Source organism: Dermacentor silvarum, chromosome 6, assembly GCF_013339745.2.
Source record: "Dermacentor silvarum isolate Dsil-2018 chromosome 6, BIME_Dsil_1.4, whole genome shotgun sequence".
Classification (NCBI taxonomy): domain Eukaryota; kingdom Metazoa; phylum Arthropoda; class Arachnida; order Ixodida; family Ixodidae; genus Dermacentor; species Dermacentor silvarum.
This window is the reverse complement of record NC_051159.1, coordinates 75177733-75191036: the sequence shown is the minus strand read 5'-3', so window position 1 is coordinate 75191036 and position 13304 is coordinate 75177733. Positions and strand designations below refer to the sequence as shown.

The following is a 13304-nucleotide window of genomic DNA, read 5'->3' as shown; positions in this document are numbered from 1 at the left end:
TTCTAAAATGCTTTTCATCTTGATCTACCATTTGCGACCCTCGACTTTTCCCATCATATCATTATATTTGAATGCCTTAATTATACTCAAACGACTCGCATCGCATCCTGCACCCCTGAGAAGAACTTCTTACATAATGAATTGTTTTCTTATTTTGCTCGAGTGTTGTGACTTCTAGTTGTTCCCGCAGCACGGACGCTTTCCTCAGAGCCAACGTCCAACCAGCACGGATGGCCACAACCAGTTCTCCACTGTCACTTCGTTCTTCCAGGATTCGAGGGACCACGACGGTGGTTACTGGGGCCCCTGTGCAAAGGAAATCCGTCATTCTGGACAGTTAGAAGTTTTTTTTTTTTTTAGATTGCTCACAGTTATTCTATCTGTGAGGGCGCTGATTATTTTTAAAAAATCACCACCCAAGCATTCCCTACAGATGGTTAACCAGCTAAGCTGAAACGTGCGGCCCCGGGTGCTTATCACCGGGTTAATCCGGACGGTTCGTTAAACTCTTTCTCAATTATTGGTTACGTCTTTGTGTTTCTTAATGAGGTTACACACACGTTCAGTTGCGACGGAAAGAACGACGTCACTAAAGGTATGCCCGCAGTCCAACGTTGTCGCTTGCGTTCGATGTCTCGAGTTTGCTCGGCGGCGTGGTTAGCAGCATTCGCCCGCCATTGCCGCTTGCGATTCTTCAAAATGAAATTGCTTCAAAATTAAATCTGTCTGTCACGTAAGACAATGAATGGCTCATACCTCATCAAGCAGTGGTTTATATCCCCGTAAACGCGGCCTCCCCATTAAGACGACAGAAGCGAAGTGAAATTCCACGCGGGAATGATGAGCGGCAACGGAGCCAGCTGTGGAAGAAGACGACGACGACGAAAAAAAAAAATCACAGCATATCCACGGGGTGAATGATGATGAGTGGGCGAAGCTCCGGAGGGAATCATCGGATCTCCCGCTTAAGGGGACGCTAGCACAAACGGGTTAGAAACGTGCAGTACTCTCTAGTAAGGGGAGAGGCCACAGCGTCTTACGCAGCCATTTACACATGCCGGAACGTGCACCGCGTTTGCCGACGCCATCACATGACTGCTGAGAGAGTATACCCCCCGTATTCATAAACGCTCCTCGACTTGAACTTGACTTGCCACCGCTTTGGGCAGCGCGTTCGAAACGCGTTGAAGGTAAGGCGGAGAGGCCACAGCGTCTTACACCAGCTTCTTACACGGGCCGTAACGCGCTAGCACAAACGCGTTAGAAACGCGCTAGAAACGCGGCCTTTCGTTAATGTTGGGTATTTATTGCCATCGTGGTGCGTGTGTACATGTCCGCTTCGTGGCGTATTGGGCTAACGCCGCGCGCTCGGAAGCGAGGGGTCCCTGGATCGATTCCGCGCTGCGGACACAACCTCGGAATTTTTTTCTCATTTTTCTCAGACAGGTTACACACTACTACTACGACGACGGGGACGGAACGGGTGCCGCTATAAGGAGCTTCGCCCCTAAAAAAGTGACAGTTTTGGCCGAAGAGCGAAGCACCGACGGCTGACAGCAAAGTTTAGTGTTGCTCTTGAGAACTATTCGGGCGGTGTTCAAACTACACGCTGGAGGAACTATGCGCGGATGCGACATACGTGGGTGCGCCAATATTTCTGGCACCCTAAAAAGCTTTAGCCCGCCGTGTAGGGGTCTGTGATGGCATCGCACAGACGCCACTGCGCTGCCCGTAAAATGCGCGCCAGTGAAATGACATCCTTTTTCAGATTGTGAGTACTAATATTGTTTTGCACTTTTTAGTAAATTAAGATAAAAGGTGTGTGCTGTTAATAAAATATGCTAGGACATTTGATTGCGCTCTGTAGGTCCGAAAAATCATAAGGAATAATCAGTCAGGAATGTAACATCTGGTTTGAGCAGCTTCGGCAGTCAAATAGTAAATCATCTCCCTTGCAGATGCGGCATGGATAGACAAAGCATTCATTTACAAGTTGATATATACAGAATATCATGGAGATGGGGGCAATTGGCCTCGAATGTCTTTATAATTGACAATGCAATGGAAACATTAACGAATACCACTGCTCAGTTCATTGAAATGCTTAGTTGGTTTGTGCTTGCGTGAGCTCTTTAAACGCTATCGCGTTTAGCGATAGCGTTTAGGGCCCCCGTTTCACAGAAAATTCGACGTTGGCGTCGGCATTGCCGCTCGCGGCCGAGAAAATAATCCCCAACCACGCAGGCTCTCCAAACATATTTTACCACTAAAGTTGCTCACACTTTCTTTTGCATTCTTTACAAAGTTATTTCTCGGAATTTTGAGAGTGACAGCCCACAAACAATTGCCATGAAACAAAACAGCGCATGCCTTTTATGCTAAATCTTCTCAGGCTGAAATATTAAAGGTGCAAACAATAAAAGAAGGCCGGCCCACGAAAGAGGCCGCGTTTCTACCAGAAAGCGCGCCTTCATGCATAGCGTTCACCGCCAGCGTTTCCCGGTAAACATTACGGTTACGTAAGCTGCAGTTGCCGGGAAGTATGAGAAACAGTCAAGGATCTTTGAATGCTATCGCGTTCTTGAAGGCGAAGCTTAAGCCTCCTCCAATTTTTTAAAGCTGCGTGGAAAGGTTGTCCTCGCAGAACGTACATCAAGGACCGCTTCTCGAAAGTTCTCCAGTACACGCTTTATTATTGAACAGAATATACCTGCGGTCAACTGAACGTGGAAGGTAGTCGCAAACGTAAGTTTTTGTTAACATTTTATTGCGATAGCAATTATATGGACACTCAAAAGCAGATTTCTGCCGTCGGCGTCGCCGTCGCCGTCGGCGTCGCCGTCGCCGTCGCCGTCGCCGTCGCCGTCGCCGTCGCCGTGAGGTTCCGTATGACGTCAATGGAGATGAAATCGTGGCCGCGCGCCGCCGAACGCTGTATGTGCGAGTGAAAGGGCGCGAGGGACGCGCTCTTTCACGGGTAAGTGAACGCACGGCGGAGAACAAACGCGCGTTCTGCGCCGTGCTTCCTTAAGGGCTGCAGAAGTAGGCGTCTCTTTCCTCCTTTACAATCACCATATATGTAGAGCAAACGCGCCTTCTTCCGATGTGCGAGAGGCCGTGGGGGAGGGGGGGAAGGGGGAGGGAAGGGAGGCGACGTTTAGCTGCGGCACCAAGTGCCTATTTATATCAGAGGCTCCGGCAACAGTCACCAACGCCGCACGCATTTTGAGCGAACGCGGGCAAAATGCCGACGGCGTCGACAACAGTTCGGCGCGTTGCCGGTGCTGCTGCATGTCCAAGTTTATACAGCTGATAAAGCTAATATCATTACTCCGTATATCTCTCTACAAATTTGCTATCGCAATTGATGCTTCACCTTTCAGGTGAAACTGCGACAACTTTTTTGGTTTTAATCGGTAGTACGTTATTCCACAACAATTATTTACGCACAAGTTCCACTGTCACATTGCTGCCACTTACCCAGTGATGCGCGAGGCGAATAAAGAAGCTGTAAATAGGCGATCAGGCCTACAAGTTCGTTTACATGTCGCCTGCACATGTTTAGAGGATGCATCTAAACGCCCAGCAAAGGCAACTCATATCGTAGTCCTTATAAACTCCTGCTAAATCTACCTACCGCAATTTACAGCGGGACAACTGCGGGCAAAGGCGATGCTGAAGTGTCTCTGGCCTTGATTCACATTTTCTTTTCGTTTGGTCTCTTGTTTTTGGACTTTCAGACGAGAATATTCTCACGGGTAAATGGCTCACCGGAAAGTGCCAATCTGTATTTGAGGACTCGGTCGACGACAATTTAAGACGCCTCATTTCTAACACGCATCACTGAGTAGGCATTCAGTGAGGGCTTGTTGAAGTTACACACCCTGAGATTATGCAAACAAAAATACAATATACACATGGACAACTTCCTATGGCAGCGGAGCTATACTCACGGACAACTTTCTGTGGCAATGAAGGGAAAGCTACGGAAGCAAAGCGCGCACAAGTGAGAGCGCTACTGAAAAGAGTCCCGTGTTTTAATCTAGGTTCGTTTAAGGTGCGGAAGAGAAAACATAAACAGCTTATTAGCAACAGTTAAATCAGACAGAACACACCACTGAGTGTAAAAGTTTACTTATTTTGTGGCATTTCCCTTCCGCGTCTGGGCAAACGCGAAACCGTCGCACGTGGAAGCTGCGTCGATTCAGCGTCTGTTCCGAGCAGCCAGAAGCACTGTAAAACGCTGCCGGACTACTTGGCGCGGTAACACATGTGCAGCATCTACGCGCCCGTAGCTTTCCCTTCACTGCCACAGAAAGTTGTCCGCGAGTATAGAACCTACAAATCTGAAACGCATATACGGCAGATAACTGCTGGAAATGGTCTCCAATTTCATTGCCCTTTTGGATCCAATTCACTAACAATTCATTAGCTAAGACATATGTAGAAACAATATAGTCCAATAAAAGCGATGGTTGTATCAGACTAGTACCCAATTGTGCAGAAACGACAAGCGCATTCAATACGCGTTGTGCTGGGAACACAGCGGCGTTCCCTTTGTTCGTCTCGCAACTTCGCCACCTTTCGGTCGTTCCAGCTACGTTCGGAGCACATTAGTAGCACGAATGTTTCATTGCGATAGCAATTATAACGACATTATAGGTGCATTACCACCATCGGCGGCTTTATCACTGTGATGTTTTTTTGTAGTCCAAGGGCAATAACATCGTCGCCGAGCGCCGTATGCTGTATGTGCGAGAGAAAATGTGCGAGGGTGAGCCGATGCTGGTGGCTCAACCTTGCGCGCGCAAGTGAGGAAAGCGGGGAGGAAGCGCGCCGTCTTCCGTCGAGCGCGAGGCACTTGGGGGAGCGGCGGGAGATCGGGGGCGTTCTACTCTGGTGGCGGCTGCGTATGGCACGGCCGCGTGGGCCCTATATTGAAAGCGATCTGCGGTGGGGACAGAGTGGGCCGAGTGCTGATCGCTTCTTGTACGCTGTGTTCTCGCCGCTTAGTTCGCGTTGAACCGAGAGGCAGCAAGAAGGTCAATTCGCTTACTGCTGCTACCGCACTTCCTCACTCGAGCGTTTTGACAGCGAGCGTACGCGGTCAACGAGTGAGGTGCGTACATGCTCGCTTGTGCGTGCGGGACACCATGCTTGTTAATTTAATTAGGAAGCGAATGTTCACAAGTTTATACGGCCCATACAACTACTATCCTTACTTCGTATAGCTGTCTACTAATTTGCTATCGCAATTAGTAGGCATCTTAAGCGCGAATGTTCTAGAGTAGCCGAAAGCCCTGGCGTTCTAAGGAAACAGAATTTCTTAATACTTAGGTACCGTGCTGCTCTTTGTTCATCCTTCCTGGCTGCGCCTTCTTGGTTATGATCAGAAACTAGTGCGTTCGGTCCAGAAATTTCTCTTAACTTCCTTAAGCGCGTGACCTGTGAAGAGCATGCCTTTTATAGTAATTTCTGAAAGCATCAGAATAGCCGTATAGCGCTAAAACCATGCCATGCGCTAAAACCATGCCATGAACATGTTTACAGTGATTATAGCTGACGTTTAAGAAAGTATGAATGAATGGCGGCTAACGAAGCCGGTCGGTGCTCATGATTGTAAGGGAATGACGCGATGGTGAACAAGAATTTTGTAAAAAGTGATGAAATAGGGCCTATTATAGCTTCTTCATTCGCAATCCGATGCAAGTCCTCTGCAATTGTCATTTGTTTTGCCACAGCTAAACTCAGCTCTTTCTTTTCTTTCCCGTGCAGTCAAAGGGAGCTGCAAGGAAGATGTCGTTGAACTAGACTGATTACACTTACATTTCCATTACTCAATCGCTCTCTGAAATTACAAGTGTGCATGAATCATTGCAAGAACTTATTACTATACTTAATTAAAAATTACAGGCACTTTATATAGCTAAGTATAAGTCTTTTGCAGATATGTGGTAATCACAAATTGCTAGGCCTCCTCACCTGCACCGCTGACAGCACTGGTTGTGAACCAAACGCTTACAAGGAGATCTTCGCCCATCTCATATTTGACTGACATCTGTTTTACGAGCGAGGACAGGCACATTTATCCACCCTCAATAAGCTTGACAACTGAATGCATTCTGAATTGAGGATGTTAGGCTCCTAGCCTCGATGGTCCACATGCAGGCCTTGGAAGATCTGCTCAACTTTTTACAGACGACAGACATCCCTGATAAACTAGCATCATGTTATCAACCGGTATGACTTCGATGAGGCTGAAATGCAAAAACGCCCGTTTCCCGTGCATTGGGTGTACTATTAATTTTGTCCCTGGTGGTCAAAATTATTCTTGAGCCCCCCACCACAGCGTGCCTCATAATTAAATTGTGGTTTGCAGGTAAAACCCCAGAATTCAATTCAAATTGAAATCTAAATGGGCTCATGCAGTAACGGGGGATGTTGGCAAGAACTTAGTTCCTATATAAGTCCTAAGGGGTTGATCGATTCACAGCATCAACAATTATGATTGTGCTAGAATAACTTCACATAATTCCTAAGGAATAGAAGGCGTAAACACCAAAGTGTGACGTAGGCAGTAAATAAAAAAAAATCACCGCCCCTTCCACTCCGTGAAGATGGTCGAACAGCGAAGCTGCCTGCCGGCGCTGCCGATGTGTTTGCGCGTCTCGGGCGCGCACTTCGGGATCCGGCTCCTGGCGTTGCCGTTTAAACTTGGCATCTCTGGCGCGCAGCTCGGGGTTGGCTCTACGACGACGAGCCCGTACACGAGCCAACTCTCGCTGACGCTCCCGGTAGGCAGCTTCTTCCGCAGGAGTATGCACTACTCGTGGTCTTCCCATAGTTGTAGCTCGGATGTAATGTGTGGAACCACTAATGCAAAGCTCCCTATATACAACCAACGCTAACGCGAACTCTTCTCACACCCCACTCCTCCGCTGACCTACTTTTTTCCTGCACCGCCATTGGTTAGCGCGCCATACACTCTCCCCCTCCAACGCGAGTATTGGACGGCGCGACTTACGTCAACCCCCTCTCCCCGTTATCCTTTGCATCTGCACCCTCTCAAGGCATTCTCACAGGGGGAAAGGGGTCACTCCATCGCCTTTCACCCTGTTGAGCTCTTTTCCTCTTCTCTCCCGCTAGGTCACGTGGCCCCTTTTTAGCGAAGTCCGACAACGACGGCACCGGGTCACTATAAACAACTTCGCTGTAATAATCCATCGGCCCTTCCACTCCGTGAAGATGGATGATAAGCGAAGCTTATCAACATCACAACAAATGGAGAGTATACATACACGTTCACAGTGCTGAACAAAGGCCCAGTTTTCTCTTGACTAAAGATTCCTTACACCTAACACGAACTCTAATTTCACCAAGGTCTTCTCCACTAGTAGCGTAATGTTCATTCAACACTTCCAAGACAATGTGTCGCTGTTCGTCGAAGCAGATCACACTGATGTGGGACAAGTTGTTGTCGAACCACAAACGCTTGCGTTCGATGTCTCGAATTTGCTCGGCGGCGTGGTTAGCAGCATGCGCCAGCCATTGCCGCTTGCGATTCTTGAAAATGAAATTGCTGCAAAATTAAACCTATCCGTCACGTAAGACAATGAATGGCTAATACCCCCTTAGGCAATGGCTCATAATCCCGTAAATGTGGTCTCCCCATTACGACGACAGAACAGAAGTCAAATTCTACGCCGGAATGGAGCCAGCTGTGGAAGAAGACGATAGTTTCAGCGAAGAGACATGGACCTTCTGGCTAGACATAAACAAGCTTCGCTAGTAAAATTCAGGAATGAGACATTTAATTAGCGATGTTGCTTTAAACGACTCATTATGGCAATATGTCTCGCAAATTATGCTAGCCTGTCTAAATAGGGCCAAGCCATAGAAGTGGTATTGTCACTACCTGCTGCACTCGATTCTGTAAACTCCCGTTGTGAGAAACGAAAAAAAAAATCACATGCTTGCTGCTACATTATTGTTAGGATGAGGGGGCTATACTCGCAAAATGAAATAAAAGATGCATTTCGAACCTTTCTGGGATCTGTGAAGCTCCAAACCCACGTTGTACTGCAACAGTTCTGTGCAAAAGCAAATACAAGACAGCACGCGAACATCGGTAAACATTTCAGGTGAACAAAGAAAAAGAAATGTGCTTGCGGTTATCAGTATAGTTTTTCTACACAGGCATGGACATCTTAAGGCTTTCTTAAGAGCTGAGAACAAACATTCCTTCGTGCACATGACAGTACATTTAACAACCGCGTCAGCGTGTCAGGAATCTTCTATGCATGCCTCGTCTTGTAGCCAAAAAAAGAGATGTTAGGAAGTGCACATATGTGCGTGACCTTTTTTTTCGGCAAAAATTTTAATTGTAGGGCATTTACAGTGCGCGTCCTTTCTTTGCGATTGCCATTTACCACCCTGTAACCCACTTTCTAAAGATGCGTGGCAGACGCAGTTACATGTGGATTATTTATAAGACTCACAGCATGGCCATCTTTATGTAGTCCCTCACGATACTCAGACGAGGTCCTTAATTCAGTTGAAACAGCTCGTTTCGACGCCGATGCCTCTCCACTGGTTTCCTTCTATTGCCACTCTTACACTACCAGCACTTTACAAGACCTCGGTCTGTATAACGTAAAACTATTCCCCAATCTGTTTTTATTCCAAATCGGCCAATAGCACTCCGTGATAGGTAAGAATGGTTCGAGTCTAGCCAATATGGCCGGGCACATGGGCAGAGCCCGAAACATTTTGACCTATCACGGATGGCTAATGGCCGATTTGGAATAAAAACGGATTGGGGATAGTTTTACATTATACCGGCGCCTTCTTCGGAAAAGCACACTTTGCACGTGTCACTGTCTTACAATTGGAGTGTCTATATATATATATATATATATATATATATATATATATATATGCCAGTAGGACAGATGCGCTTATGAATCGCAGCTAGGGTCACACTGCCGGGAGGTACGCATCCAGTTGAAGGCACCGCGGCACAGGCAGCGTTTGCACCGGAAGGAGATATTTTACGTAAATGGCCAATTTGCCGACCTACGTTGAGGTCGGCAACTTGGTTAAAAGAAAAGCTCGCAGCCCGCGGCAGTAACTGCATTTGCCCGATATGTAGCAAGAGAAAGGGTATGCTTAAAGAACGACCACTCAATTATAATGTCGGAAGGAAAGGCTAACGGGTCATTCCACGCCAAATGAACCAGCCGAAAACACAGCCCTGACATAGTCCTTTTTTTTTAATTGTGGCACGTTTACTAGATCTACGGAATGCATTCCCAGGATATTCCGTGCGGAAAAAAAATTGTTGGCCTGAGAGCAATTTACATTGTACTTTTAAGAGCAGAATACGGTGTGCAAGAAAATATTATACATAAATGAATCCTAATTCAATGAAAGCGGAAATATCGTCTCGACACCTTAGAAACGTTGTACTTTACTATTCATTCTCCTTTGCTTGCCCCGACATTATTTTCCATGCGTGTATGCCATTACGGTCAAAAAGGTGAATTTGTTGGATATTTGAGATTTTTCTTAAGAACCTAATATTTATATGTAGCTGTTTCGTTAACTATTCTTGGAGGTTTTGTGTCCAACTATTGGCTAAAATATTTTGCCATTCAACAACAAAATATCGGAAAAAAATGACCCTAAATTTGCAAAAATTTCATTTGTGTGCAGTTTTCAGTTATCAATTCCGCAATGAGCTAGTCCACATGAGAATATGAAAGGTTGCGTGTTTCATGAACGGCCACTGAAAAAATTTGTTTCAGAAAGTTTATTGGTATAATTTTTGTTGTAGACAAGAAAAAAGAACTTGAAATTTGCTCCCTACTTCATACGGCGCCTTTGACCATCAGTGCATCTTCAACAATGATGATGAACCTCATACATGGCACATACGCGCTATAGCGCATGCGCCGAAAATAAGGCGGTTGGTGCAACAACGTCAAAAACATCGACAACGTCAAGGCCAACAGCAACATCGCAGTGACAAACCGGGTAGTTTACGAAGTAGCTCAAGGAATTCACCGCCACCAAGTGTCCTATACGTATATCAGCAGTGAAAAAGTACAGGACAAATGAAATCGCTCAAATATCGTAGGTGGCGCTTTGATATTTTGGCCGGGATATAATTTGTAGTCAAAGTTCTGAGTTCAGAGTTGGTTAATCCCCTGGCGGGCCTTCAAAAGGACTCATCGACTCTGAAAAGAAAAAAAGCATGAACACAGCATCTGCCTCCTCACCTGCGGCCCTAAATAATGATTTAGACAAAAACTGAATTTCAAAATTGCATAAGGCGACTTCAAATGTGAGTCATCTCAAATGCCACGCAGCAGTCCCGTTGGGCAGGTAAGTGCGTGGACGTTGTGCTACTGAACTACGGAAATACAAACAAAAAAGAATGTCACTGTTTTACACAAATTCGCATGTTGCACTGCCGTCATGTCCCCTCACCTTAATAACGCACAAAGGAAACAAAAATAAATACGATGCACGAAGATTATGTGTACCAAGTACACTGAAATAGTAAAATGTTGAACCACCTCGAAAAAAAGAAGAAAGAAACTCGGATAAGCGTTTGGCCAAATAAAAGGTTTCATATGGCTATGCATTCCAACTAAATAAATTTAGCCTGTTCAGACAGGGGAGTCTAAGAGTGCGAATATCTGTCCATCTACTTAGGATTCCACAAGAACCCAGTGTTTTTAGGGCAGCTTGTTCGGGAGCAGTGGTGTGGTCGTATAAAAAGTATCATTTAAAGTGCGATTTTTAAAATAAAAGAAATATTTCCTATATTATTTAAAAGTAATTATAATTGTGTAATAGTACACAAAGAAAGCTTCGTACATCGCGAAGAAATAAAAGTCAGAATTCATTTGTCTAATCAACACAATTCTTTCTGTACTATCACAGAATTATAATTACCTTTTAAATATGATAAGATATATTTCTTTTATTTTCAGTTTCTTAGATTAAATATTACAATTTTATATGACAGCTCACCTGTTCCCGAACAAACCGCCCTAAAGCCACTGGGTTCTTGTCTAGTTAACTGCAGTGGTCAAACGCAATTATTTGAGGAAAAAGAACACAAGGGAAAATAACATGGCGGTCTTCATTGAGAAAATTCTGCTGTCGCAGCAAATGAGTTCGGAGTCGAAAGAATCCCTCATGTCTCCTCTCCGTTTTTGTATAAAAATAAGGCTCGAAAATGCCCCAGATTGGTCTTTTTGCCCGCATTATTATGCATGTATGATAAAAAAATCACCGCATATCCACGAAGAGAATGATGATGAGTGGGCGAAGCACCGGGGGATCATTCGGTTAACCGTGAATACCCCGACGCCGGCAAGCGGACCCAGAGGCGGCGAGAGCGCGGGAAGCGGCGGCAAAACGCCGGAAGCGTTCTGTACCTGAGGTTGGTGGCGCCGATGCTAAGTTCAAGCGCGAGCTTCGCGAGCCCTCAGCTCCGGGTCCGCTTGCCGGCGTTGCCGTACTGCTGCAGCTTTGCGAGCCCTCAGGTCCGGGTCCGCTTGCCGGCGTTGCCGTTTTGCTGCAGCTTTCCGCGCCCTTGACTCCGGTCCGCTTGTTGGCTGCGTCGCCATGCTGCAGCAGCTATGCGAGCTCTCGACTCCGCTTGTAGTTGAGCCGCCACTCTCGCCTTTTCATCCATAGCGGGCGCGCCGTTATCAGAAGCCACCGTTATCATCCATGGCTGAAGAGAGAAAGAGAGCGCGCGTCGGGAACGAAGGCCCTTTATGGGAGCCTACGTGCAACGAAAACGGCGTTGCATGTAGGCTCCCTAGCCCTTGTGCACCGAAGGCGCCCCTAGCGGACTCCATGCAAACCAGAGCTACGGACGAGAGAGAAAGAGAGCGCGCGTCAGGAACGCCCTTGTGCACCGCAGCGCCCCTAACGGTCTCCATGCAAACCAGAGCTACGGACAACAGACGACCATGAGGAGCAAGGCTCGGCCCTAAGGTGCTTCACCCCTAAAATAAAGACGGGCCAACAAAAGATAGTGTATAGTAAAGCACAATGTTCCTAGGGATATAAATTACATTTTTCCCTTTCATTCAGTTAGTATTCATTTTTAATTATTGTTTCTAGTATATCACGTTGTGCTCTTAAAGGGCACCTCACCAGGTATGGCCATTTTAAACACACAAACGCAGCGCAAACTTCACGCTCTGACGATCGTGTCTGCAAAGTATTACAGCGTTACCCTCTAAGGGAAGAATGAGCATTCGAATGGCGTTTGAGGCCGGCAAAGCTTTTCTTTCTTTTTCGCACAAGAAGTTTTAGCAATGCATTTCGTTAAAGGCAATAAATGCCCCCCCCCCCCCCCCCCCCCCATTAAGAGAAATCCCAGAGCATCAAGTTTTCGGTTGGTGTATTTGGCATGTATGGCCCTTATGAAACACACAGCTAATTAGTGATGGCAAATGAAATCCTCCTTCTCGAGACATGGAGGCAGGAGCTTAGCCTCAATTTCCTAAAGCAACTAATCAATCGTGAATTATCCTTAGACCCCGCGGTATACGTGACCCCTTTGTCCACAAGGCGTACACGTCACGATCACACATATGCATTAACCCCTCATTTCGCCAAGATAAATACATACAAATTTTATTTCTTCCCCAGAACAGTGTCTGAGTGGAACTCCCGACCCGCTATGTATTGAAACCATCCTAATCAAGTGCGTTACTCATATGTTCCCTGTTATGTATATTTATTTGTATTTAATGTAGTGTATTTACATTTCTATATTTCCGCATTTTTGTACTGCTTGCCTTGTTTCTTTATCTGTTTTTTTTTCTTTTTAAATTTAATTATTTCCCTTGTACGCTTCAGTGCCCTTCCTGCAAGGACCGATTTGTGGTCCGCAGTATGTTATAAAAGAAAAGAAAAAGAAGGTAAAAAACCACCACGGTGACTTAGTGGCTACGCACGTTATACTGTTCAACACCCGTATCACGTGTCAATATATACCAAGTATACCAGTATAGCGTGCGAAGTTATACCACGCACGTTATACTGGTCAAGAGGATCCTCCTAGCTTGATTTTTCACCACAGCGATCACATTCCGAAGGGGACAAAATCAGAATTTCCGTGTACTAAACAGTTTCTATCGATATGAACGAACTGCAGGGGTCAAATAAACCAGACATTCACGAAGCCGTAGCGCGTGACCCTTGGTCCTTGGGTGTAAACGGGCCTTGGGTGTAAACGCACCCAACGAAGTGAAGTGGCCCGCTTGCACCCC

General features: G+C 46.2%; 1 protein-coding gene across 1 annotated transcript in view; it reads right to left on the bottom strand.

Annotated features, from left to right (window-relative positions):
* Positions 1-8222, bottom strand: part of LOC119455604 (uncharacterized) — a 36904-nt gene extending 28682 nt beyond the window's left edge. The window contains exons 1-2 of the mRNA XM_049668901.1: positions 8043-8222; positions 134-306 (exon numbers count right to left, since the gene is read on the bottom strand). Coding sequence (XP_049524858.1) covers positions 134-306; positions 8043-8136 — 267 coding nt within the window. The 5' untranslated portion in view covers positions 8137-8222. The remainder of the gene's footprint in view (positions 1-133; positions 307-8042) is intronic.
* Between the last annotated feature and the right edge of the window lie 5082 nt (positions 8223-13304).